The sequence below is a fragment of the Corella eumyota genome, chromosome 1 (assembly GCF_963082875.1).
Source record: "Corella eumyota chromosome 1, kaCorEumy4.1, whole genome shotgun sequence".
In the NCBI taxonomy this organism is placed as follows: Eukaryota; Metazoa; Chordata; class Ascidiacea; order Phlebobranchia; family Corellidae; genus Corella; species Corella eumyota.
The window spans coordinates 4,793,999-4,821,326 of record NC_137490.1 but is presented as its reverse complement, the minus strand read 5'-3'; the positions used below and the strand labels follow the sequence as shown (position 1 = coordinate 4,821,326).

Sequence of the window (27,328 nt, the reverse complement as noted above, 5' to 3'; positions counted from 1 at the left end):
TAAAGTTAAACTTGTTTTTTTTTTGCAGTGGTTCTGCTTACATAGCGAACGTATTAAAATTACAGTTACCTTAGTATTTATTAAAAGTCAACTACCAAAAATTATAGGAGCAAGTTAATGTTTATACTGGTTCAACTACATCAGCAATATTCAAATTAGTAGAAGTAAGTTGGTAACAAAATGGACAATTCTTGGAATCGACCAGACGAAGTTGGTTCTGATAGAAGTGGAAACTTAAACTTGAACAATTCGGTAATTTAGCATTCACAATATTAGAAATTTGGTCAGTTTTTAAATGTTAGAAGTATTTGTTCTGTTATAACATGGATTAACATATAATTTAAAACTGCTTGACTAAGATAATTGTATACTTTACGTAATTAGGAATTTTTTATTTTTATAAATAACATTTTATGTTGGAAACCGTCGATTTACTTAGTCTAAACATAGAGAAAATTTGTTATGACCTAGTCGCTATTCTTAAATTGTTTTTCAGTATTTCGCAATTTTTTGTAATGTTTTTGCCACGTCATAGATACAGTTAGGATCTAACTTAGCACTTTGTATGTACCAAAACAACAAAACCACTTCGCCAATTATTTATTTATAAATTAATTTAATTATAAATTATAATTTAACTTATTTACTTATAACTAAAGAGTAAACAAATATATAAATATTGTTAAAATATATTGTAGATTAAAATATTAAAATTTTGTTAAAATGAACCTATTTGGTTTGTTGTTTATTATTTCACGTTTATTTATTATGAAAAAATAACTTAAGCAAGCTTATATATTATCTCATTATCCAATAGGCTTGTTTAACTTTACCTAAATATTGATTTTAATACACTTGTTAATATTTAAGCCAAAGAATAGCCAATAAAAGCATTAAAATTGGATCAAATTGATAATCCCATAAAGAAATTAATATCGACATATTAACATGGTTTAACTTTTGTTTATTTATAAACTTTAATTAAAAATTTAAACTAACGGCTGAAGATTTATTTTTTTATTTTAATTTTTGTACAGCATAACCAGGGCTTATATACGCCTGAACCACCCCAACTAAGAGAAAATGCAACATGCGATAATAAACAAAAATATCCCTGTAATAACCCACAAGTTTCTTATATGCGAACTGAGGAAGTGAGATACATGAGTTTTTTTAGAGGTGGTCAAAGATTATGGAGAGCCGATACTTTTGCAACTGAGCGTCAGATGGCCAAGACTGGGTTGTTTTATTTAGGTAGTCTAAGGCGTATTGTAAAACATTAATTTTTTTAAACTTATTTAATGCGTGTCAATTTTATTTATTTTGTATGATCATTAACTATTATAGCCTGGTACTTTATGTTTACTTTTAAACAGCATGAAATATGTGACTAGCCTATTGTCAAATATATTTTGCTTGTATTGTATTACAACATCTTACTTGTTTATTCGAATATTAAATTACTTTTTTATACAATTAATTTTATTTATTAAAAGGTGAACGTGATAAGGTGAAATGTTTTTTTTGTGGTGGAGGATTAGAAAACTGGGAACGATATGATGATCCTTGGACTGAACATGCAAAGTGGTATCCACAGTAAGTTAAGTTTATTTGCCAACCATTTTGTCAAGTTATTATGCAAACCTTTTTTTATTGTTTAAGATGCCAGTTTCTGCTACGCTGTCGAGGTGAGGAGTTTGTTAAAAATATACAACATGGACAACAGTTACAACAACAGCAACATCATCAGCCACTTGAACAACAACAGCGATTAAGACAGAAAGAGCAAGAACGCGTCCAATTGCACCACCAAGAAACGCAACGTCAACAAGATTTTGAAAGACAAAAGCAGAAATGTTTTCAGGAGCAACGGTGTGAGCAAACAGCAGCTCGACCGCAAAATTCTTACACACAGCAACTACAACCCAGTGGACAGCAACAGCAACATCTATTTTTTATGACGACTACTGATCGTGGTACTAATAACCGACGTGAAGATATAACAAGGTATGAAATACTAACATTTTACCAAATTGAAATTTTGTAAACAATTTTATCATGACCACAATTTATATTTTAAACTTAAGAAACAATTTACCTGGTGGTGGTCCTGAGATAATTGATCCCCAGGAAGAAGGAAGAGCCATTGAAGAAATTGTTGCAAGTGCTGTTGAACATTCACCTTTAGCTGCTCGTGCAAGAGTAATGGGTTTTACCAACAACCAAATTCGACAAGCCATGATCAGGTTAATTTCTTTTCAGTTTTGATTTAATATTATTTGATTAGTAGCAATTTTTTATTTTTTAAACCCTGTTTCTTATAGAGAGTTCAGGGAACATAATACAAATTTCACAAAGTTAGAGGAACTTATAAACTCAATTACCAATCAAGAACTCCATCGAATCGAAATGTTTTCTACGGACGATACATTAAATAGATTTTCAGTTTTGTAAGTGCTTACGTTAGTTATTTATTATTCTACTTTTAATTTAAAATTTATAACTACAATTTTTTTTTATTAAGAACCCTACAGAACATTAACTTCAGAATACCAAAAATGTATTTTTTTAACAAATTGCTACTTAATGAAAGATTTTGTGCTTTTAAATTTATTTATCAAGAAAAAATAAGCTAATTTGATAGATAAGACAGTTTATAGTCATTTTTAAAATTTAAAATGTCAAAACCTAGAATTATAGAAAAATGACCAACCATTAAACTTTGTATTAATAACAAGGCAATCTCAAAATCAACAACATCAAAATGAATCATCCTCCAGTGCAAGTCCAAACTTTACAAGTCTTAGAGATCCGATTTCAGAAATCAACCGACTTAGATATGAACAGCTGTGCAAAATTTGCCAACAAGAGGATGCTTGTGTAGTTTTTGTACCATGTGGCCATCTGGTTGCCTGTTCGGCCTGTAGTACTAACACAAAAAGGTGTCCTGTTTCCAATTGTACGTGCCCAAACATTGAACAAAGAGCACGCGCTCATACATATGAGATTTAACTATATCTAATTACACGAGTTGCGCCCTTGTCGAAATTGTAAAATACATCACAGTGCAAACAAAGCTTTCGCAACGGGCAATGACATTTAATATGAATATAAAATGGATTCGTCACAATCCATTTTTAAAGGTTACATTATGTGACCATATTAGGTAAATGCTATACCATTATAGTTTACCTTTTTTTGTGTTTAATAATAACTGTGAACTAATATAGCAGTAAATGTACTCTAAAAGTCGAATAGAAAAACACAAAACTAAATTTATGGTTCATTACAACGTAATTTTAGAAAGGTGTTTCATATATTTTTTTTAAACGTAATCATTTTTTGATAAAGATTTTATAGCATGGAGTCTTGTCATGTTTTCAGTAATGGTAATAAATTTGTATATTTATTTGGAAAGTTTATTGAAAATTTTGTTTGCTAGAAAAAGATAACACAATAAACTTTTATGTTAAATATTTGGTAATTTTAACCGATGTAATTATGACTTTGTGAAGATAAATAACCTATTAATCAATTTAAAAAATTGATTTAAAGGTGTATTATATACTTGTTTTTAATGTAATTTTTTTATGTTATTAATAAGTTTTCTTTTATTATTTTATGTTTATAATGCTTTTATATAAATAACCCTTCGTGTAATAATTTTGTATGCCAAAAACATATTCTAGTAAAAAAATAGCTTAGAATATTTTAAACCAGTTTTGCTCTTAGATTTATATCAATACAACTTTTTTTTGTATATTTTATTTTTTGCATATTCATATATTTTTGAACGTTATGCAAGCATTTCTTAGTTTTTATTCTTCAAAAAACTTGCCAAAACTTGCATATTATGCAACAGTTTAAGAGTTGCATGAAGCCAAAACGCACAGAATTTATTTATTGCAAACTTGGTTTAAAATAACCAAATTTAAATAATATTTCTTAAAGCTATTTAACACTTGCTTCTGTTCACATAGTTATATATTGGCTTTTTATGCAATAATGCCCAAAATGTTCTACAAAATAAGTGCGAAAAAGGAACTAAATAAATTAAAAATTAAAATTTCTTGCCAAGTACCCATGAGTGTTGGATGACATCGATTAAACTGGGTCTAGCTTCAGGTCGAATGGACAACATCCAGGATATAAGATGCTTTGCCTCGTGGCTTAGCGAAGTTGAACCCTAAAATAATTAAATTATTTTACAACAATACTTGATTAAAATAGGAAATGTCAAAATTGTTAGCATAATCTATCAACGCATTTAGATTTTGTGAAAGAAAATGAAAATTTGTTTTACTTTAAATTCGAATTTTCCCAGCGCTATTCTGCTTTTTGATTTAAAGGGAATTTCTCCAATTAACATGTCGTAAAGTAGGACACCTAACGACCATATCGCTGCGGGGCGCCCATTGTAATAATGCTAAAATATAAACAGTTGTTTAAATTAAAGTTGAACATCATTTTTAAAGGGTTAAATAACTTAAATCTTGTTTTGGATTGCTTATAAAAGTTGTTAAAGAATTTAAAATTGGATACCTCATTAAACCATTCTGGTGGATAGAATTCGGGCGTTCCAGAAAAATCTCTGTAGGAATGTTCGTGAAGCAAAGTTCCGCATCCGAAGTCAATTATTTTCGATTCACCGGTATCTCGATTCAAGACAATATTTTCATCCTTAATATCGCGGTGTACAACGCCTCTTGCGTGTATATGATGCATAGCTGTTACAATCTGTTACAAAGAAACAACATATTAATGTGTGTTTAGCGGTTTAAAGCTAGCGCTATAAGTTCGGTGATTAGTTAATTACATTGTTTAGATAATACGAATTTAATTTGAACATTAATGCGGATATGACGTCATGTATTTATTGAGTTTCCTTCTGGGCAATCTGGGATTAAGTAATCGCGCAGTGTATGGGAATTATCGATCAGTGATATTGGGATTTCTGTTTATGACCTGTTTTAATCTGACAAACTTGTTGAAACCATATGTTCCGTTTTGTAAACTATGAACCCGTGATATTCAAGCAATAATAAATTAGATATCTTTTAATATAAGTCGATTTTTAACATAAGAAAGACTCAAACCTGTTTAAATATCATGCAGCCATCTTTTTCATTAAGATGTCCGACTTCTCGAATATAATCAAATAAATCGACCGAGTTTTTTGGTCTTTCCAATATAAGTATAAAGGAGTCGAGGCATTCGTACCAATCTAGCAGTTTAATTATTCCTGGATGTCCATTTACCCTAATATAAAATACATTTGTTTTAATAAAAAGTGTTAATATTGAATGTTTAAAATAATTTACTGCAATGTAATGTAAAGTTATTAGAAATCTGCACATTTTTACTAAACATAGCAGTTTTTAAAAAGAACAACTAGTGGTTTTATGTTTTGTTTATTCTGTACGGTTTTGTTTGTAAATCACAAGTTAGGAAACAACAAACAAATGCCTGTCGCTGTCGTTGACTTGTCATAAATCAATGTAGGTAAAATCCTGTATTGGTTAATTAGCATACCGTCTCGTATATGTCAAAACAATGTGGACAGCACTATACCGCTATATCGTTAGTTGAACCAATACACAAACTATCCATCTATAAGCAAAGCCACGTAATATCACTATGCTAACAACCCCCAATAAAACAATCGACCGCACGTAACAGCAGCGCGGGAAATTTTAGACAGCTTCTCCTAAAACGATACTCGCAATAAATTATGCGCGATCTTGTCCTGGTTCGAACCGTTTTGAATGGAGCAATTAGAACAACACGAATTAGACAACGAGAAGACTTCTAAACGCACCGCCCGTAACAATAGATGGCTTTTTTAAACGTCATCACAAAATGGCCTTACGATTTCGTATCTCATTAAAATGATCGTTGATACGTTCTATTATATCACTTCGCCTTTTGTTTAAAGTTGCAGCGATTTTAAAGTGCAGAACAATGACATTTTGACTCTGGTAAAGTTGTTTTAATATTATTTCTAAAACAATTATAATCGCAACAACAAAACAAATTTTGAAGGTTAATTTCTCAAAAACTAACACGCGCCCACAATCAAAACAACACAAGTACAAACAAAAGCTATTCAATAGTTTAATTTGTATTAAACAAATGTTCTTACTTTTTATTATCGGGTTAAAGTATATGTAAAGTTTAAGTTAACAAACATGAAATTCTCCATACCTGACCATCAGACCAATCTCTTGGGGGACATTTCTTCCTTGGATTTTCTCCCACCGCTTTACCTTTTCCCTCATGATTCGTTTTATTGCAACGGGGTGGGAGTCTGTGGTTCGACACCCGGCATAGACCATTCCACCTCCGCCTACGCCAATTACCCCATACACCTCGTAGAGATCAAGAAATGTTTTTCTAAAATAAATATTTTTGTGTTAAAAATTGGATTTTATTACATATTTGATTAGTGTTAAATATAAAAACTTACTTTTTTGCGTTGTGGGGGTTGTATGGGTCGTCCGAGAATGCGTTCAATTTGTTGGAGTGTTTATTTACGTTATGTCCATTTAAATGTGACTTTATTAGATTTGCATCGTTGGCGTTTTGACATAGTTTATTAGTCGATGCGGTGTATTGTTTTTTCGGACAATTGTGTATTTTAGGACGGAAAAATATTGATTCTCTTTCGGGCTTGACACGCCTTTCAGTTTTCTCCAAGTTGTGTCTAGGTTGTGGCGTTGCAATTCTGCTGGTTGGACTGTTCTGTTGTTTGTTTTTAACTTGTGAGTTTTTTGCCCTTAACATCTCGTCAAGCGACTTCTCCATTCGAAATGTTTTGCTTTTGAGAATTTCCTCGGCCTCGGTTTGACTTTTCTTCCAGTTTAAATATTGACTTTGGTTTCTTTTCGTCTCTTGAGTATGCGGCGTTTCAGTTGGATATCGGTTCACATTCCCACCAGCTGGTAGCTTGGCCTCGATTTTATATCTATTCGAGGGTCTAAAAGAGTTCGTGGAGGCAAGCATTGTGCTCCTGTCGAGACATCCAGTGTCGCCTCCATATCGTGAAGGAACCATGGGAACAGACTCTTTGCTCTGATTCGGAAGAGAACAAAACGATAAAGGTGACGTTCGTTCTCCACTTGAAGTTCCACTTGTGTGTGAAGATTGAAATGCGCCGGGCGCAGAAGCAGAGTCTATTTCTCCGTTCCTTGATGTTGCTTTCTTGTGATTTTTTCCAGCCCTTGTTCTTCTTTCAACATCGTTGTGTTGTCTGCAAGCATCTGGTTGAGGGTAGCTTGAACGCATATTGTCCATGTAATTGTGAATTGCGTGCTCGTAATTTGTTCCCTTCAAAAGGGCGTAGTTGGTATTTGCATAGGATTTCTGTAAAAGCAGCTTGGCTTCGTTTCCTAAATCTGCATGATTATTTATGTTCGGGTATCCGATTTTTCCGGACATTCCTGTTAGCTTGCATAGTAAACCAGGGACGGGCTGTGGAATTGCACAATACATTAACACCAGTCTCCCTTGCTTAAAATATTTAGTTTCTATCAAACACAAAAATAATCTCATGTTACAAGGTGAACGTTACGAAATACAAAGTATTTTAATTAAAGTTTCTATATTAATGAAACTTGAGCTTGGCGAAATCTATATCTATAAATGTTGGTAACTGTGATCGCGGCCTAATTAGTCAACTGTTTAAGTAAACGACAATGACCGAATTGGCTGCGGGAGACAACTGGGCCGTAAATTAGCAAGTTGTATCAACTGTCAACAGCTAGTGAATTAATTCGCGCTGGTCTATAATGAAGATGTTGCCTTGGAGGGTCGTTAAATTAGGGTATGAATATTCTCCTTATCTTGTGGTAATGACTTTGGTCATAATTTAACTCGCCCACGTGTTCAAATGTGATCGTTGTTTAATGTTAATAAACAATCCCAAATGCCCTTAACAAATTATCCCAAATCGTTAATTAGGTACATATAGGTTTTCCGTGTCTATTAGAATATGAGCGCACGATTTACCTATATACGTACGCTACGACTGGCTCTCATTACCTAATTTATGATATAATTGCGAGCACATAGCGTTTAAGTCAGTCATTAAGGCTAATTCTATAAAAAATAACAAGAATATTCTGGGCCTGAATGCTGGTCTGCGGTTACAGGTCACTTGAATCAACCCATAATTAATAAAAGCGTAGGCTACGTCAAATCTAATCTTATTTCGCAAATTTTTGCATGTATTTCTTATGTAATTTTTATACTAATATTTTTTTTATGTTTTTATTTTTTATACGTTCTACGTTTAGTTCTATTACTGTTGGTCATTTTTGGAACTGTTTAAATCTAGTTTGCTGTGCTACATCCCATAGTAAATGAGGTCGGATTATGCGGATTCTAAAATTCCCGTCTAATTATATTCGATGGATTATAATGCACCAATGCATTGGCGTTCTAGCCTTCCAATAACTAAGTCCCTTAAGAACCGCGTTACAAGAATTAATTACCATCGGACCCGGCGTCGACATTCTAACGCTGTGGTTTCGCCCAATCCGCCTATTCTTATAAAGTAATAACAAACAATGCCTTTTTCTCTCGGGTTTTAGCGCCGTATCGCTCGCACCGCGATTCGGGAGTTTTTACGTGCAATTGCAACTTGCACCGTGCTAACATTATCGCATTGTTTCTGATAGTGTTGTTAGTTTTATATCACATAGAAATGTTGCTTTTTTTCGTGCACAAGCTTGGACGATTCTATCTTATCGTACGTGCAATAGCACCTAAGCATTGGTTGCCTATTTTTATTTTGACACTATATAGATTAATCGTCGCAGTAGGAATAATACATTATCGCCGTTTAGAATCGCGAAGATTAAGCGACGTGAACTCAACTCAGCCTCGGCTTGAAATATTAATGAACCAATTTAAACGGTCTGCATTTCTTGCAACATTTTTAAAACCCATAACTGCTGTTACTTAAATATAAACACGTTCTGTTTTTTAATGCAAAATCTTAGAAATGCAAATAACAACTTTTCCCATAGATATTTCCTATTCTAACTATGCATTGAATTACAATGGTGATAAAAAAAGTATTTCTAATTTATTTTTTTAATCTTTTTTTAACATTAAATGGAGATATCTACGTATGTCGTATTAAACTGTCCATCTAATAAAGCTTATGGGCAACAAATTTGTTTTTACTAGTTAATTAATAGATCCCTTAGGGTAAAAGCAACACAATTAATTACCATGTGTAGCAAACATAATTAAGTTGTTCTACATTAACTAGGTATTACCAATTTTTTATTACGTGTATATTCGAATTACCAAGAAAAATTTAACGTAAACTAATATTTTTCAGTAGCTAAAAAAATTGATGTACAAAATTTGGTACGGCATGCAAATAATTTATAACAAAAATTGTCTTGAAAAAACTTTTTAAATGAGCATAATTAGTAGATGTTTATTATAACACACTTAAATCACTAATTATTATGACATTGAGGATAAATCAATTTTGGTTGATTTTGCCGCCCCAATTATAAAATTTAACTTATGAAGTTTAAGATTTTTAACATCGTTACAGTTTTCTAAGTTTATTTAAATAAAGGTTATACCAAAAAGATTTAACCAATTTTTAAAAAATTGAAAATTTTTTTTAAAACTACTTTTATTGTATTAAATTTTCACTAAATTCTGTTATTTTTATTGAAGAGTTTATTGCCTTAGGCATATTTAAATTAAATGGCAATAATTTAGTCGCTATTAGTGTTGAGCAATTCTCTAAATTGTGTAGTACAGTTTAGTTTGTTTTATATAACGATTAATATATGTATATATAGCCTATATATCAAGTAAGAATTAAAATCTAACTGGTATAGTGTATTGTGCTTATTGTTATACAAAATAGATTTAGGCTTATTAAGATTAAGTATAACATGTTAAAATAAGTGGAAAACAAGTTGAATTTTTATAGTTGTTAAACCTGAAGCTTATATGCATTTATTTTTGTCAGTATTTACTTTTCTTATTTGTTTTGTTTTGGAACTGACAACTGAACAAGGTAAGACGAATTTTAAATAAACATTTTGAACAAATATTTAAAAAGAAGCCTAAAGGCAAAAACGCTATGCCAAATAGTAACAAAGTCTTAATAAGCAAATAATACAAGATTTGTATTTAAAACAGCGCAACCATTTCCTTTAAAAACGGATAAGAATCAAAACAACAACCAAGTTGTGTGTAAAGATGATTCAGTTCTGATTTATATCAACAAGACAAGTTTGGGAAGAAATGTTCAACCACAATATATGATGTTTCGATATGATACCTCGCCAAAATGCCGGTCTAGTGAACTTAATGATAACACATTGGAACTGGATTTTAAGCTAACAGACAACTGTGGAAGCAAAAAGAAGGTATTTACAAGTGTTTGTTATTCAACTAAGGTGTTATGACTTGTATTCATATAAATCTTATTTGCTAACCGAATTTAAAGGTAAATAGCATTAAACTTTATCAATATTTTTTGTATGACTTTAGTTGTTATTATAAAAAGCCAACTATTATATTTTCATATAGACTATACGGAACCAAATCCAATACTTTAACGAAGTAATTTACTTGGATCGTACAGCTGTAACAAACATTCGATCGATACTGAATTTTACTTGTTTGTATGTAGATGGGAAAAACGTCCCCATTTTGCCACAATCTACAAGGTACGTTGACTATTTATTATAGTAACATTTATTTGTTTTCCAATAAAAATAAAATTTTCAGTTTTCTTTGTTTTGCTTTACGGTCTGTCAAACAAAAAGAACTTGCTGGTGGCAAAAAAGCGTCTCCTAAAAAGCGCATGTGGTGATTATTATGAGCAAATTCCTATGGAGTTTTGTTTAAAGAAATAAGATTTTTTGAATGTTTAAATGTATTGTTTTATATATTATAGATACATAATACAACATACATGCAGTACATGTTTCTAGATGTTATACTTGCCATTTTTAGGTTTATTCAAAATGAAGACAAAGTTGATATTATTGAAATAAAACTCTTCAAAGATAAACTATTTTCTGAAAGCAACACAGTGAAATTTCCTACTATATCAGTAAGTTGTTTTTTGATTTAAAGTTTATTTTATAAAACAATAAACTCTGAATTTAATTTCCTAAGGACTATTATGTTTTAGGTTGACCAGTTTTTATATGTTGGATTACTGTTTAATATAAGCAAAAAATATGATGTTATGGTACAAAACTGTTACGCCTCGTACAACCCAGATCCAACAGAAGTATTAAAAGCTCATTATTTTATTAAAAATGGGTAAGTTTGTTTAGATAAAAGCATTTTTTAATATAAAATTTAGTTTATAATATATTTAATTACAGGTGTGTTGGTAGCGCTGACTCGACAGTCGAAATAATTCTAAACAACAATTCCAAGTTGCTATGGAAGTTTCAGATGTTCAAATGGCTAAACGTCGAAGTACAGCGAATATATTTGTTTTGTTCTATAGGTTTATCACTGTGCAGAGCCAATTCTACTGTTTTATGTAACGAGGTATATTATGCATAAACCTTTTTATTAATGCAAGCATTTGCAAGAAAAAATAATTAGGCGTTACATTGCAAATGCAATCTTAACTTATTTATTTTTTATTCAGTAATTTATTTTTGTTCTTTATTTTTAGTCAATGTCAGCTTGTTTTCAAAACGCGCAGCCTGAAAGTAAAAACGTTAAGAATAAAACAGAGAAAAATTCCACAATTTATACAATTGGTATCGGGCCCATTTTTGCGTCCACTTTAAAATTATTAGAATCACCTAGCTCGGAAGAAACTCCAACAATAAGCATTATATTACCCGAAAAAGAAGGTATGTAAACTATTTTAAATTCGGGTTTAATTAAATTAAAAGGCAATTAAAAAAATGATTTTATCATTTTTGAATTTCAGATACTAAGTTGCCAGTTTATATTGCGGCGAGTATTTCGGCGGCAATCATTTTTATCATCCTTCTTTTAATTGCCGTTGCCGTATGGTGGCGCTATCGGGGGAAACAACGCCATCCAAGCACAAAGCGAAACAAGGAAGAACGAATACAACCTGGCTTTGCCTTCGCTTTACGTAAGTTGTCTGTTATATGTCTTATGTTGTATAATTTTCTCGTATCTGGCTTAATATATTATAATCACAATTTCGGCCTACGCGTTTGCAACTGATCATAAAGTAATATCTGAACTGGTGGAAGTTTACGTAGAAATTAATGTTAAAAATAGACCAAATTGGAACTGGAAAAGGTATCGCATTAAAAAAATAGTTCATACTTATATATATATATATATTGTTGTTTAACATACGAAAAAAATATATATAATGTTGTTTAACATACGATTTTAAAAATAAACTTTCCTATTTAAATCTAATTTTTCGCATAAAAAACACAATACATACCGATATAGGAATGCCTACGACATTTTGCATCCCCATTTTTAAAAGCCCAAATTAAGGCCTATATAGTAAAAAATAAAAATAAACTATTTTTAAATAACTATTGTTGTTAGGGTGACCTCATCTGATATTTATATGCTTGGTTTAATGATGCCATGATGCTATCATTCGTTATTTTCGCACGGTCTTCATTTCAAAATCAATCAACATATTTACCAGTTGCCAGGCGCGTTTTGTTTGTGTTTTTGACAAATTCCGACCAAATGTGACCCTAAATTTGTTGTTAATTATGCTCAATATGATTTTAATTAGCCTTTATTTCTATTTTGAAGGGTCGTCTGACGATGCTGACTTATACAAAAACATTTCAGAAATCAATCAAAGTTGCCGAGAATAACTCGAAACGATCATTATGCACACATCGGCAAAATAACTCAAATAATTCCAAACTTTTTTTCGTCAACAAAAAGCATAGTCACGTGACCATATGATGTCAACATGTTAGTGTTGTGGTGTATGTAAAACAAGTTTCACCACTGTTTAGAAACCTCGGAACGTTTAACCAATGTCAAATGCGTTTTTTGCTATTTTTTATCAGTGATGCAATTGTAAATATAGAACTGTTATTGTATCGCACATTATAATGAGTTGTTTACAATGTTTGGGCAAAAAGATAACTGTATAATAGATGGAAAATGATTTTAATAGTGACGCATGTTTTTATACGACCCAACGACAGCCAATGCAATATTAGTTTTGAAGCCACGTGTAATAACATAACTGACGACAGTTAGCATCAGCCGCTTGGCTGATATTAAATGATTCAAAGGCCCGCCTATATAAAGGGTATTAATCATACAATATTTGATTTTTATATTCTTGTTATGACTTTTTTCTTAATGATTGCGACACTGATAGTGTTCAAAACAGTTCAAGAGCCTAATTCCGGATGCCGTATGTTTTAAGTCGGGCTAAAACGGGATGTCATAACTTCTTCAAACTAGATCACAAGGCAAATAAAAGCGGGCTATTTTTGGATCTTGCCCGCGCTACAGTTTCCTGTCAGTCGAATCTGTTGTCACTGGACCACCTCGCTTCCCATTCATATTTACTACCGACAAATCTTGATCATTATGTTTGTATGAAAAGTTTAAATCTAAATTTCCGCTAATCAAAGGTGGCCATTCAAATCCAAGCCAAGCACACGCTTTTTCTAACTACCTCAAATATACAAAAGTAGGGTTATAGTAAATCAATGAATTGCGTGCGTCGGGATAGGAAGTATTACAGGGCAATGGGAACCGTGGGCGTTATGTGAAAATCACTGTTCAAAGACCTAACGTCACGTACGAAAATGGACGCGTGACGTCATCTGCGTATAAGCTATAGGGACGCATACAGAAGGGCGCGGAATTAATAAAACAGTAGCAAATGTTAAAGATCAAACACATTTAGGCGCTCGTTAAATTGAAATCTAAAATTTGACTTTCGTGAATGCCAAGTGACGTTTATTTTCGAACGTTTACTATTTATTGTAAGCTGGTCGACAACCTACCCAAAAGCCGCGTAAACACTTCCTTATGGCAGCCCGTATTGCACGCAAAGGTTATGGCCGTCACATGCACGGGATCAAAGCACCACTTATAAATAAGTTCGATTTAAAACATTGGATTTTCAATCAAGGCCTTTTGTTGTTGCATACTCATGATGAAATCCGTTTTCGGGGTCGCATGTAGAATCAAGGCATGGTGGTACAACATAATAGGCTTGCAACATATAATGTAGTCTGCTTCGAAGTCAGCCGCAGACCTCGAGTGGCTGTGATTACGAGTGATAGTTGTTGTTAGTCGGATTAGACAGTTTGAACAAGTATTTTAATAAATTGGAAAAGGGGGGTCGAGGGAACGCGTCATCCTTGTCATAGGCAAGATAAGTTTCAAACAACTGAGTGATTGTTAGACTGTCACGTAATACAAGATAAAGCGATCGGTCGTCAGAAGTATATTTTCTCGCTCTGGTGTTGTGCAATATTGCAATAGAGAAACAGCTCTATCTGTGGTAATCAGCCTAACTTTACTTAAGCTTATTTTTAATGTTACTAACTATAAGCAGGAATATTAAATGTAGCACTTAGAAACGAAATGCGTCACGTAAAAATCACTTTTATAAATTAAAAGCACTATTAATACTGAGGATCCAAATAAATTACAAAAAAGTGAATCAAAATTGCTACAATGATTTAATAAATCGCGTGGTTTGGTTACATTTTTTCGTAATCAGCAGAGAGCTTTAAATAATTGAAACAAAGTATAGTGACCTTGATGTGAGTAAATTAACTACAGATCAGAATCAAAGTCGGATTAGCGCACGCGGCCTGATTTAATTGACGAGCCTCTGATCCGGTGCCATCGAACGCGTGACTATAATAGGGATGTCTCACGCTCCCTTTTATTATGACGTCACAAATAAGTTGTTTTAATCTTGGAAGAAGCAGTACATCTGGTTAATCAGGCAATGCGCTGTTTTCTAAATATACTAAGTGATAGTTTAATGAGTTTTATAATAAGACATTGCATATTTTGAAACTTTTAATAAGACGTTTGCTTAGTTATTACAATTACGAATAACTAGGGAGTTTTGTGAAATAGTTAATTAGACACATTTTTTAGTTATTTTGGGGCTGAAAAATTTTGCAAGTTTTTAATAAATGACGAAACAGTTTCAATAAAAGGCCAGTTTCGTAAGCGATTTCACGTCGCGGTTCGCAGTAGATTACGATCTAACCTTTTCGGCCTTTTAATACTAATTTAGGAAGCGAGATAGGATTTTAGTAATGCGTGGTGTCATAAGACAACTCGATTATTTCTAGTTTCTGTAAATAGGTCAACAAATAAGCGAGTTGCGAGCTGGCCCGAGCTTGATCCATGACGAATAAAGATGTATTAGTCAAAATCATGTTTTGCATCAATCTTTACCGCAGCAGTTTGTTATTGTAAACTCAACCTAACCTTACAGGTTTTACATATTACTCGAATTTTTCGAACTTTTTGTTTATACCCAAAGCACTTTAAGGTATTGGATATTAAGTCAGTGTTATGTTTTGTTTAGCCCTTTATTCTTATTTAATCAGTATGAACTTGCAGAAAATTTCAAATTAACTTAATTTTCAATTTGAGAAATCCTGAAAAGTGGTATAAATTAGTGTCTTATTTAAAACTGGATTTAAAGTTAAAAAGAACTAGTATAAAAGCTAAAGTAGTAAAGTTAGATTTTAAATAGGCTTTTAAAAATATATATAAAATATAGAACTAAGTAATGTACATGATAAAGCAATGTTGTTAAATAATTATACGCGATTTAAACACATAAAGTTAAGATAATACATATTTACGTAATTTAGTGCATTCCGAAGTTTAGTTAAACTCGTTGCAGAACTGAAAGCTGTAAAAATAGGCAAGCGACTGACAAAATGTTGCTTTCTATTTAGGAAAAAAAGAAACAAAGTCGGCGCGTGACAACAGATTATAACATTTTAATCTTCGCCTGGCCACCGTGAAATATTTGACGAGCGACGCTTTCAGTGAAAAAGTTCTGCGATGCACCAGACGCTAAGCTGCGGCCAGGTGGCGAGTTTAGACAGATTTAAAGTGTTAATCCTATGATATCGATTTATCAATGCGAATTAGCCGGTCAAAGTCGTCTTAAGTTCAAATCGAACGTAAATACTATACCGGCGTTTACGAAGTAAAGTAATTAATATGGCTTTTAAGTATAACCTACATATTTAACAATAAGGGTAATATTTGCGCCGATTGTATTGAAACTAAAAATAGAAAGGCTATATTAGGCGATTTACCAAAAATAGAAGGTCATTCTTACTTGAGTTAAATACCATCATGTTTAACAGTCAATAACCTATATTTAGTTAAACTTTAAATGTCCTAATATTTGCCAACTTTCATTCCCCCATTTAATGTTATAGAAATTGTAGCGTCAAAACTATTGTTAAAAAGCAGTTTTTTTTTCTTTTTAAGAAAATTGAAAAAAATCACCCAATCAATTAAAGTCGATCTCAAATATTAAGAGCTCGTGCTTTGGTATTAACTAGCTTCAAAAAGAACTCGATTTAGAGTCCAACCGTCTGCTACACCGAGATGGATATTATATTAAGTACGCTCTTGTAGATATGTACAGTCTCTCTTATGATACAATATTCACAAGCCTCGCACCCAGTCGATGATATAAGTCCTCTTCTGTTAAGTGTTTAATGTCGATTGGGGAAAACTGTGTTGCTACATATCGTCAGCAATAATTCGATTACAGGGTATTGATTTTACATGTTTTTTAAAATCGGGTCGCAGTCATTAGACAAAGTTTTCTGTTAACGCTGAATCATTGACTGATTTTTTATATTTAACATCAAGTACGTAAGACCAAACTTTCCAAGTTATTTTGGGGAATATTGGTGTAAAAATATATTTTTAATACCAGACTCTTAAAATGTTTGACATTAAAAGAGAAAATAGCGATTCCAATCGTGAAATAAGTAATGTGCATTTATAAATGAATGCTGTCTAACCGGTATAAGTTAAAGTCAGACAATGTTGACAATGACAAGTTACAGACAGGCTGGTTTTAATTCTCGTATTAATAGCGACAGTGCAAATTAAGCTTATACTATTTACGAAAAAAGAGTAATCCAGTAAGATTAGGGAAATAGAATGGTTTAATCTTTCGACTAAAAGAAACATATGTGACTCTTTAATTCGGCGAAAATGTGTCAGTTTGAACCGAAGACAGCGCTCGTAAAGTTTTGTGTTGAAAGAATTTTATATTCGTTTACAATTTCGGTGACGTAATTAATTAACAGCACGTGTAGTTTGTTTTCAGTAAAGAAAAAAAATTAAATCTTTGTTTACGAGGGCAGCTATTAAGAAGCGAAGGTGCCAGAACAGTAGTGCACAAAGGGAGCAGCAGCCATCAAAAGTGGCCGACAAGTTAGATTTGATTTCCCCTCCTTCTTTTAAAGCGCGTCGCTTGTGTGTGTTTTTAGCGGATGCGAGAAAAAACCAGCGGATACAAAAGATCCACTGGCAACAACAAAACATGAAAGGCAATAATCATAACAAGTCGCTATACGAGAAAGGTTCGTGCAGGGCTAAAGCGTAAATGTCGGGGCGTGTTGCTTGCGATCAAACGGCGCTAAGTAAACTTTCGATTTCTCACGTCAGTTGGTTATTGGCTCGGAATAACAATAACGCATTTCGAGCGTCTGCGGTTTAATCGTACAAATGTTCAAGCGTGGAAAATGTGAAAAATTACTTTCGTCAGGTGCGAGGCATTCTGACTAAGGCTAAGAACCACCAGTCGCGAACTAGCGTACAGCGATGAATACACGCCATAGTTACTGAGTACAATTAAAACTATAGTGACGGCAGTTTTTCCGATAATTTGGGCTTAAGCATAGTTTTAATACAAAAAGCGGTAGGAATGCGGCAATCCCGCCTTCTATTTAGAACAAAGTGTGTTATGCAGGGTAGGGCCGCGTGCTTCAAAAGAATGGAGAGCAGATTTTCTCAATCAATCCCCCGCTTGTTGTCAAACGGTTTGTTTGTTAGTTTTGTTTGAGCAGTGCGACTGACGCGTCTACAATAGTTTTTTTAGCCTTGAATCTTATCAAGTTCAATCGTGGTGTGGCAGCAACCTGAACTATGACTGATTGACTATCACGTCGCATAGTTTTTGGATTCGTACCTGCGTCAACCCACAACGTTTTATTGACGTTCGGGTTTGCACAAGTGATAAGAAGGCGGATATAATGAACTCAGCTCGTTAGCAATCGTCGTTTGATTTTGGTAAATGACCTCGATTTTAAAGTGAAGTGACCTTTACGCAATAGACTTAACGTTGATGTGGTTATATTTTTAGCCTGTACACACGACACTGTGTTTACACAATGAAGGTGTTTCGAAATTAAAAAATGTTGTTTCAGCATCGGGCGTGGAAAAATTTGTTTGTTACTAAAAATGGATGTTTGTTGACGTTTTGGACTTTACGTCAAAATGTCAGGCTAAAATTTACGCAAGAGGCGTTTTTGAATTGAGTTGAAGCGTTAATAGGTGATAATAAGAGTGGCACGCGAGTACGTTTCTATATGTTTACTTGAGCAATTGTTTGACGGTTATATGGCGGCGTGGGCAAGCAAATACAATATTTCTTTGCTCGCAGGTGCATACCAGTTGAGGGAACTGGTTTAGAGTTGACGTTTAGTCAGAGAGTTCGCGCAACAATAGCTAGGGCTCTACTTAAGGAAATGTTCTGTCTGTAAATTTACTTTTAGGTATTTAGTAGAAATACTACGTGTTAAGCTAAAAAAGGCGTTGTTTCAAGCGCCTAATGCCATAGGCTCACATATTTGTTAATAAGTTTAAAAGATTTTTGTATTTGGAAAGTCTCAGTAAAATCACTGAAGATTAGATAACAAACAAAAGTTTATGTTTTTGTTGTGTTAAAAAACTTATGCAGCTGTGACTAATGACATTTCAGAGCCAATCAATTTAAATTTGTAAAAAAACAAGTGGGCTGAAACAAAGTGGTTAGCAACATCTGCTCTACTACACATTTCGAGGAAAGTTGTTTAGTAAACATTGTTTTATTATCGTACCTTCAGTAGAGTTGGTAGTTTGCCAATCTTTTTGTATTATTGTCGCGGTTTGCTCTAATGCTATTTACACACCGTTTAACAACACAAATACACAAGCTCGTCAGCCGTGTGTGTATACACGTGGTGCGATTCCGAATTAAAGTTGGCGAGCGGTGCTTTGAATGACAACTTTAACGTGTGGGCAAGAAGTCGAAATAAAACCCATTGTTTGCCATGCACTCTTATGACGTAATAGTACCGCTACTGTTTATTTGGAGTTGTTCAGGTTGCCATTGATTACATTGAATCGGAAATTGAAAACCTGAAAATTACCTGTCAGAGTTAATACATGGTTTGAACTTAATTTTCTTTCTTCTGAGCTATATTGCGTGATAAGAGCTGTCCGCGTTGTCATAGAGCCTGCATTATTAGATAGAACAGTACAAGTTATATTTCAAGTTAGCGTTAAGCAGTAAAAGAGAGCCTGTAAAAGTGCGTTTACTTAATACGGGTAAGTAATCGTAGAACGTAGTTTTAATAGTTTAGTTAACGTTATATTACTTGGTATACAGGTTTACGTACTTTAAATTATGAGTAAGTGCGAAGTGAAGTTTGTTTATAACGCGCGTGTTAATGTTTAACACGAGTCTAATGTTAGTAAGAAAATCTATTTGTTCCTATTTTACGATTCCGCGATATTGTTAAAAATTTCAAGAGAAAATTTTAAAATGTCGTAGCAAAAAAATAAACATTTTCTCCCTTATCGAATTACTCACGGCGCGAAAATACAAAAACTACAAGATAAAAGAACAAGTCATGTAAACTCGTTGATAGATTTCTAGGAATAGTCGTTGTACTAAGTAGTGAAATGCCACACATTCCATTCTAACAAAGAGAATAACGGAAGTTTTCTATTTAACGTGCGTTATAATATCCTAAGATAACATATACGCGAAATGACGTGTCGAAAAAGCCGCCAAAAATGGAGCGTAAAATCGTCCGAAATCACAAATTCGATTAAAATGAAACGTTTGGCAACACGCGATTGACTTTTAGTTACAATATCAATGGCCTATATCGTAATTTTAAACCGTTGAAGGCGTCGCAAAGTCCATTTTCGATTTATTCTCAGTTTTCTCCATATTGGTTACAATAGAGAGCGCGGTTAGTGAGGTCAACGGTATGGAAAAAACAAAGGAAAACTTTCCGCGAAAACTGAACGAAAAAACGCTTCCAATTATTCAGCAAATTAGTCTATGGCGCGATAAAGAATACGGCTTTTTTGTTTATTACCGCACGGAACCTTAGGTAAAACCGAAAAAACCAGAGAGCGTTTCGTAATTTGTTTTTCGCCGCATCGGTGACGAAACTTCGCAGAGTAAAAATTATTCAGTATTTGGTTTGGCAAACTAATCTATCCTTATAAGAGGTTTGGGTAACTTAAGTTTACATTAATAGTATTGAATTTTATAATTCACAATTAGTTTGCGAGTGTCTTAAAATTTCAAAATAATATTTGCCAAAAAAAAAAATTTCCCATCTGTATGTGCTTAACATTTTACCCTCTAGAACGACATTTAACCAGCCTTTAAACATATTTTCCGCGCCAGTCCTAAATAAATAGTCTCGCGAAGTATTTTTGCGGTGTTTAATCGTGACATTTTGGTTACAGCATACCTGCGAACGAGCGGGACTAATCAATGCAGTCGTAACTTTGTTATGACACCAGCTCACTAAAATATTATGAAAAAATAAATATAGAGCTCATAAGAGACCTTAACCGTTTGAATTTTGTGTTCCAGCCAGATTGCCTCAAGCCTGTTGTTGCTGCACAGTGCTTTAACCATGAGCATTGATTAAGTTTATACGATACAAAGTACGTTATAGGTTTTTATGTGAACTTTCATATTATTGGATTAGAGCTTGCAAGATGGAAAAGGCGATTTCAAAGTACTGTATGGCTTGGATTTTGCTTTGGGCGTTACATGTTGTTTTGTCTGCCAAGCTGGGACATTTACACGAACATTCGAACAAATTCGAACGCCATCGAAGAAGTAAAGGAGTATCTAAAAGATGGCATACGAGAAACTATTTACAGCATAAAAATGGACATAAAAACGGACATCCGTTTATTAGTGGGAGTCGATTTTTTACGAACGATCGTTTTCGACGAAATATGATTTTTCGAAGTCAATATTTTCGCGAGCACGGCTCGGTCTCAGATTTTTTCGAGTACAGAAAGTTTCGCGCTCCAAAACGTTCCCGCGATCGCAGAACTCGAAGCTTAAGGTCGAACGACATTATCGGACACGACTTTCTTCCTGTTTCGAACATTTTTCTACCTTCGCCCGAATTCGACCTTTTTGCAGAAGAAGAATCTTTGTCGCACAACAATGTCGAACTCTACTCGATTGAAACGAGGGTCAAAAATGCTGACGCCGGCGTTGTGCAATTCCCCCGCGGACGAGGCGGCGTGACGTCATCGCTAACCAAAGCACCGCGATTAGTTCCGGATTTTTCCAACCAGGATTTGGATACTGATCAATACTCTGCTAATGGAATAGAATTAGGCCGCAGGGACCGCAACGGCACGCGGATACATGCCGATGTAACAACGGTGGCCTCACTGCCACTTACCGACAGTCCACACCATGTAATTGACTGTCAAGACCTCGAGGCCCTCCGCAAGTTGTTGTACGATATCGCTAAACAAAGACCAGTGGACTCGCTAACAATGGACGATGTTCTTTCCAACGAACTTGTGACCAGGAATCCTCAACTCGTGCGATGCTTTAAGGACTTGTCTTCTAATCAGCATAAACGACGCGGTGCTCCTGTTAAGAGGAACAGTGGCGCTCCTCCTTTATCGTGGGCAGATCTTTTAAAATCGATGGCCCCGCTGACGACTCCGACTCCTCCTAAAAAGCGAGGTCGTAAACGTGGGCACAGAAAAAATACCCGACTTCCAAAACCCATTTTTGAAAGTGAGGACGCCATTATTTCGATGCCGGCGGAGAGTATCGAAGGCGGAGTAAGCCCCAGTCGAAAACTGGTTACAATCTACAATAAACATGGCGGAACGTCGCTGCAAATTTTACCGAATGGAGTTGTACGCGGAACAAGAGACTTGGATGTATATTGTAAGTATTCAAACTGCTTTATAATTAATTTTACTTATTTCTAATTAAACTAAAAAAAAAATTAATTTCGTTTTTAATGTGGCAAGAATTTGTATTTTTTTGTTTGTTGGTGCTCACTTTTTTTAACCACATCGGAATACCTGAACTAGTTTACGATAACGTATGCGGTTATATATAAATCATGTTTGTTGAGTAACTGGCTTGAAGCATTAAAGTATTATGCCGAAAATAAAAAGAGAAAAGATTAATATAAACCGATTAAAATTTCGGCGTTCTAACATCGCGGGTAACTACAACATTCGCAGTGCTTATATTTATTTTGACGTTGCCCAGTAGACTAGTTCAGGTGAAGGCGATAAATTTATTTGATATATCGCGAAAAGTATTTTTATGTCCAGAATAAAAAGTAAAAATTTATGTGGTTGGCTACCGTAACAACTACATTAAAACAACATTATTATATTCGGAGAAATACGTTATTTACATAGCCTTTATAAGAAATGTATAAGCCCTAAGTACATCCCGCCGTTAATGGGTGATTCGTTTTTATAACGTTTCGAAAAATGCGCGAAAAAATGTAAAGTTGAGGCATTATCGCAATAAAGATCACTTAAAATAATTACACGGCATTTCCCTGCATGTTGCATAACAAACATTAAACTAAAGGCATTTGATTTGAAACCGCGATAACACTTTGATATTCTTATGCAAACACGGTGATGCTATGTGTCATTTGATCCTATCTAAAGTAATTTAGGTAATATTCTTGTGGTTTATAAAATCTAATCACACTTCGGGTTAATTTCCTTCAGCATCTGTTTCTGTCGACAGGGTGGCTTAATTTGGAATACGATAAGGGTTGAAAACAGGTGTTAAGGTTATTTTCTATAGCGTCTATCAATTAGCGTTAACGCCTTACACGTTATATTAAATAGAGGAAACGAATAACTATTGTCGATTACAATTTCGAAACACTTTGCTTATATATTAACCTACACAAAATGAACTCTAATGGTACAACTACTTATGGGCGACACGACACGTCAATCATTTTATACTTGTTTCTATTTAAAACACCCGTCAATTTAGTATTAATTATGTTATTGGTAATTTGCTTTTTGGGAGATCAGCTTGTTTAACAACACACATTACAATATAGAATATATACACAAGCGGGTTAAAAATCTGCATAGTTAGTGTTAAGTACATAATTATAAGTTATTATTAAATTACATGGAGGGTGGTTAGAACTGTGCACAAGGTAGCTGAAGGACTTGAATGCGGCTTGTTTATTTGTTTGTGTGGCACTTCGACATCTCTTAACATAACTCCATTAAATTTATGAATTGATACGTTAAAATAAACATCGCAAAAATCGCCGTTGAAAGCGAACCTAAGTGCTCACAAACATTAATAATAACGATAACTCGAAGCCCATCATTCCCGGGTACTTCAGACGAGTTTCGAACACGGGAGTACACGGCTTAATCAATCCCCTTTATTTCTCACGTCCCCGCCCCCATTGTTGCAGCATACCAATGACGCACAAACCGCACCATCACCTGCCCGCTGTGCACTCGTAGGCAATTAACACTAAAGTCAGATAGCACTCGAAATTAAAATTTCTTGCACTATCCAAAACTGGAGAGCGCGGCCTTCTTTGTCTTTCCCCAATAAACAGATGACGATTTTATGCGCCGGAGCGAACGCGGCTCGAGTAGGGATCAAATTCGAATCTCGATTCAGAATCGGAAATCGATTTTATTAAACATGTTTAGTATTACTGATGGATCGAGTTCAATGCTTGACGTAAGGTCCGCTAATTGGTGTTACGTGTACAAGTATGCTTAACGGATCAGTTATTTTATATTGAGCGTAAATTAAAGGCAATGGAATTCGTTTTCAGTTAATCAAGTTATTAATAATTGCCGCCCCACCTTTTGAATTGTAACTTATCACGATATATTTGTTAATCAATTTTTTTTCTTTTGATTTGTTCAAAAATTTATTGGGTGATTGTCGTTCTGTTACTGATTAAACGGCTGTGTGTTCTTAACATTAAACGGTCAATTTGCCATGACAAAGGCAAGCGTTGTTGGCGTCGTACCGTGAGATCCAATCGGATTTAGGTCCCTTGCAATAACACGAATTGATGCCAAAGTCTAGGCTTCAATCGCGGCCTAGTTACTATGGTCCCTATACCACACACGTATTCAACCCCCCAGCCCAAACAAATCAAAAGGGAAAACGCGATGTCGCTAGATATCAGTTTCCGTTTGGTCGTGGTCATTGCGGTTGTGTGATATCAAGCCAGCCAACTTTCTCATGCTACTTGTAAACGGCTCGTCGCTAATTAGCTCGCAGCGCCTCGTTGCATCACAACTGCCCATTTTGTCGGCACACACAACAACATGCAACTAGCGCGGCCGAGCGTATTCCATTCTCCTGAATTTGTTTTGAACACAATGCCGACAGTATACACCTGTTCATGTTAAACTAAGGTCGTCGACTTTGCACTTGACCTTTATTCTTTAGCGCTCGATTGACAAGTGGGCTCTGGCATGATTGCGTCGCTGCATAATGGAAGCAAATACAAACGCTATTTATTTCAACGACATCGGATGCGGAATTAATTTCCGTTAGTTAAGCATTGGTTAATGTGTAGATGCCACTTATAAGTATACGTTATAGCCCAGCAAACATGGGTCAACAACAACTTTGCATTAATGGTTTTGCGCACGCGACTCTTACTTGCGGGTGACATTCATCTGATAACCTAAAGTTGTTTTTTGTCTTGCAGGCATCGTACGGATCACATCGGTCGACAGCAGACATGGGCTGATTGTGAAGATCAAAGGAGAAAAAACCAATCTCTACTTGGCCATGCGTGATAACGGGAGCCTGTACGCTACGGTAAGTTGGCTCGGTTGTAAACATAAACGAGCCTGTTTTTGCACGAGTTACTGCACGAGCCTGTTTATACACAACGCTTGCTCAAAATTGCCTAACGATCGTTATCGGGCTTTTGAAATTCCGATTCCCGCGAATTTTTCTGTTTATGCCCAGGTGTCCCCCAAAGTCGTTTAAACATAATTTATACCCCCTATATACGACTTGATTGACGCTTTGACGTAGTCTACTGGAAATTCGAAACATATGGCGGAAGTATTTGAGTTATTAAAAGCGGTAATGTTTAAAGTGCGGTTAACCATTAAAGAAACAACAAACGACTTTGCCCGATGACGTATTTGATATTCAATTCGCGTAAATACCAATTTGACCGCTGCATGGATTGAAGCTATGTTGAAATTTTGCCTTTTAAACTTACGCTCTATTTTGATTGCAGACTGACTCCAACGATATAAACACCAACTTTCGATACGATTTGAACACCAATTTTCGAGAATTTTTTCGTTACGACGCTTTTCAGTCAGAAACGCATGGAAATTACTTGGCTCTGCTATACAACGGAAAGCCTTCAAGAAAACTATTCAAAACTTCAGACCTAAGTAAGAAAACGCAGTTTTTGCGCAGAAACGCAGACGACAAGTTAATTAACGCTCTATCCGACGAAACTGTTGTCAGCTTTACCACGCCATCTAGCGGCAAGGAGTGCAAAAAAGGTACGGATTAATAAGATATGTTACTTTGTCTAATTTTTATACAGTTTTTTTAAATGGGTCGAGATATTAACTATTATTGTTGTTTAGGTTCAAAATGTCATCGCAGAAAATCAAAAAAGAAAAAACGCAAAAAGAAGAAAAACAAGAAAAAATGTAAGAGCAAAAAGTGTCGAAAACGCCGAAATCGCAGGAAAGAAAAGAGACAAAAAAGAACTAGTCGGTCTATTCACCGGTCCGCCTCTTTGGCGACCTCTGTCGACCGCAATGAAAACGAAATTAACAATTTTAAGTCGTCGGTCAGTCGACGTCTCAACAAAATACGACGAAAAAGAAAAAAATTTCGCAAAAATGTATTTGACGTTTTAAATACGAACGATTTAGCGCAAAAATTAAAATCATCATTTTCTAACAATCCTAATTTCACCACGTGACGCTAGGCCTTTTTTCTATCTTTGGAAATTTTTTACACTGTTATGTAATGTCCCCTAACGTCAAAAACTAAATCGAACAACTTTTTTTCTCTTCATTGTGAAGTGTTGTAATATTGAAAACTGCCCAGCAATAAACAAAGAGATAATTCAACATTATAAATACCTTAACACTTCAACATTAATATACCATAACTCTTTGTACTATTAGTGACTTTTGTTACATTTTTCTTTATTTATTTTTGTGTGAGTTAGCCTATTTCTATACAGTTGAAAGTTCTCTTATTTCCGTACTATATCTAAAAAAAACTTGTGTATCAAAATTATTTTTTCGTTTTTTTTTTGTCCTATCATATCTTTTTCTTGCCGATATTTAAATGTTTTTGTTTTTATCTTGTCGATTTTCTACTACGAAAGAAGGCGAAGTATCGTTCTGTCTTGTTTCATTTTGTTTTAAATGTATTTTGCACAATCCAGTTCCGTTGTTTGTTTTTTTGTTGTTGTTGTCGTTGTTTTATTATTTGTGTTTAGAAATCCGGGATGTATCAGAAAATCAAGTGATATTTATCTTGTGTTTTTTTTTATTTCTGCTATTGCATTTGTTTCTTCAAAGGTTAATCGTATATTGCTGCATATTTTTCTTCTAAGCATTTGCTGTTGTTATATATTTATTACTTTGTTTTTTCTTTTAAGATCAAGCTTTTGTTATAAGCAATCCATTTTGAAACATACGTTTTCTTACATAATTGTGTATGAGTTTTCAATAGAACAAAACAGCATTGCCATTTATTTAAAGTGCTTTATATTTTAATGTTATTTCTATTTTTAAGAGTTGAATGGAATCTAATTATAAACCTTTACAATGCAAACTTTAATTTTTCGGTTATGTTTACCGCTATGGTATCATCATGTCTTTATAATGTTAATTTATACCAAACTTGTTACCTATTTTTCTAAAAATTAAAATAAATATATAAAATGTTAATTGAAATTTTAATATCTAAAATAAAACCAATAGATATATATCTAAAAATAAAAACAGGGTATTTTTTTAA

The 27,328-nt window shown here is 34.0% G+C and overlaps 3 protein-coding genes across 3 annotated transcripts; all 3 read left to right on the top strand.

Annotated features, from left to right (window-relative positions):
- The first annotated feature begins 41 nt into the window (after positions 1-41).
- Positions 42-4,062, top strand: LOC145753135 (baculoviral IAP repeat-containing protein 7-like). The gene is made up of 7 exons (XM_082569534.1): positions 42-252; positions 1,038-1,254; positions 1,497-1,596; positions 1,663-2,007; positions 2,088-2,246; positions 2,325-2,450; positions 2,739-4,062. Exons 1-7 carry the CDS (start codon positions 181-183, stop codon positions 3,010-3,012), a joined length of 1,293 nt encoding a protein of 430 aa, XP_082425660.1. The 5' UTR covers positions 42-180; the 3' UTR covers positions 3,013-4,062.
- A 5,842-nt stretch (positions 4,063-9,904) lies between these two features.
- Positions 9,905-13,075, top strand: LOC145763449 (uncharacterized). Its single transcript, XM_082574893.1, has 9 exons — positions 9,905-10,051; positions 10,177-10,406; positions 10,570-10,709; positions 10,999-11,098; positions 11,180-11,313; positions 11,379-11,550; positions 11,681-11,864; positions 11,945-12,115; positions 12,772-13,075. The coding sequence occupies exons 1-9, from the start codon at positions 9,985-9,987 to the stop codon at positions 12,834-12,836; spliced, it is 1,263 nt and encodes a 420-aa protein (XP_082431019.1). The 5' UTR covers positions 9,905-9,984; the 3' UTR covers positions 12,837-13,075.
- A 4,415-nt stretch (positions 13,076-17,490) lies between these two features.
- On the top strand, positions 17,491-27,228 carry LOC145763819 (uncharacterized). The gene is made up of 4 exons (XM_082575352.1): positions 17,491-22,222; positions 25,023-25,135; positions 25,569-25,845; positions 25,933-27,228. Exons 1-4 carry the CDS (start codon positions 21,013-21,015, stop codon positions 26,274-26,276), a joined length of 1,944 nt encoding a protein of 647 aa, XP_082431478.1. The 5' UTR covers positions 17,491-21,012; the 3' UTR covers positions 26,277-27,228.
- Positions 27,229-27,328: the final 100 nt, after the last annotated feature.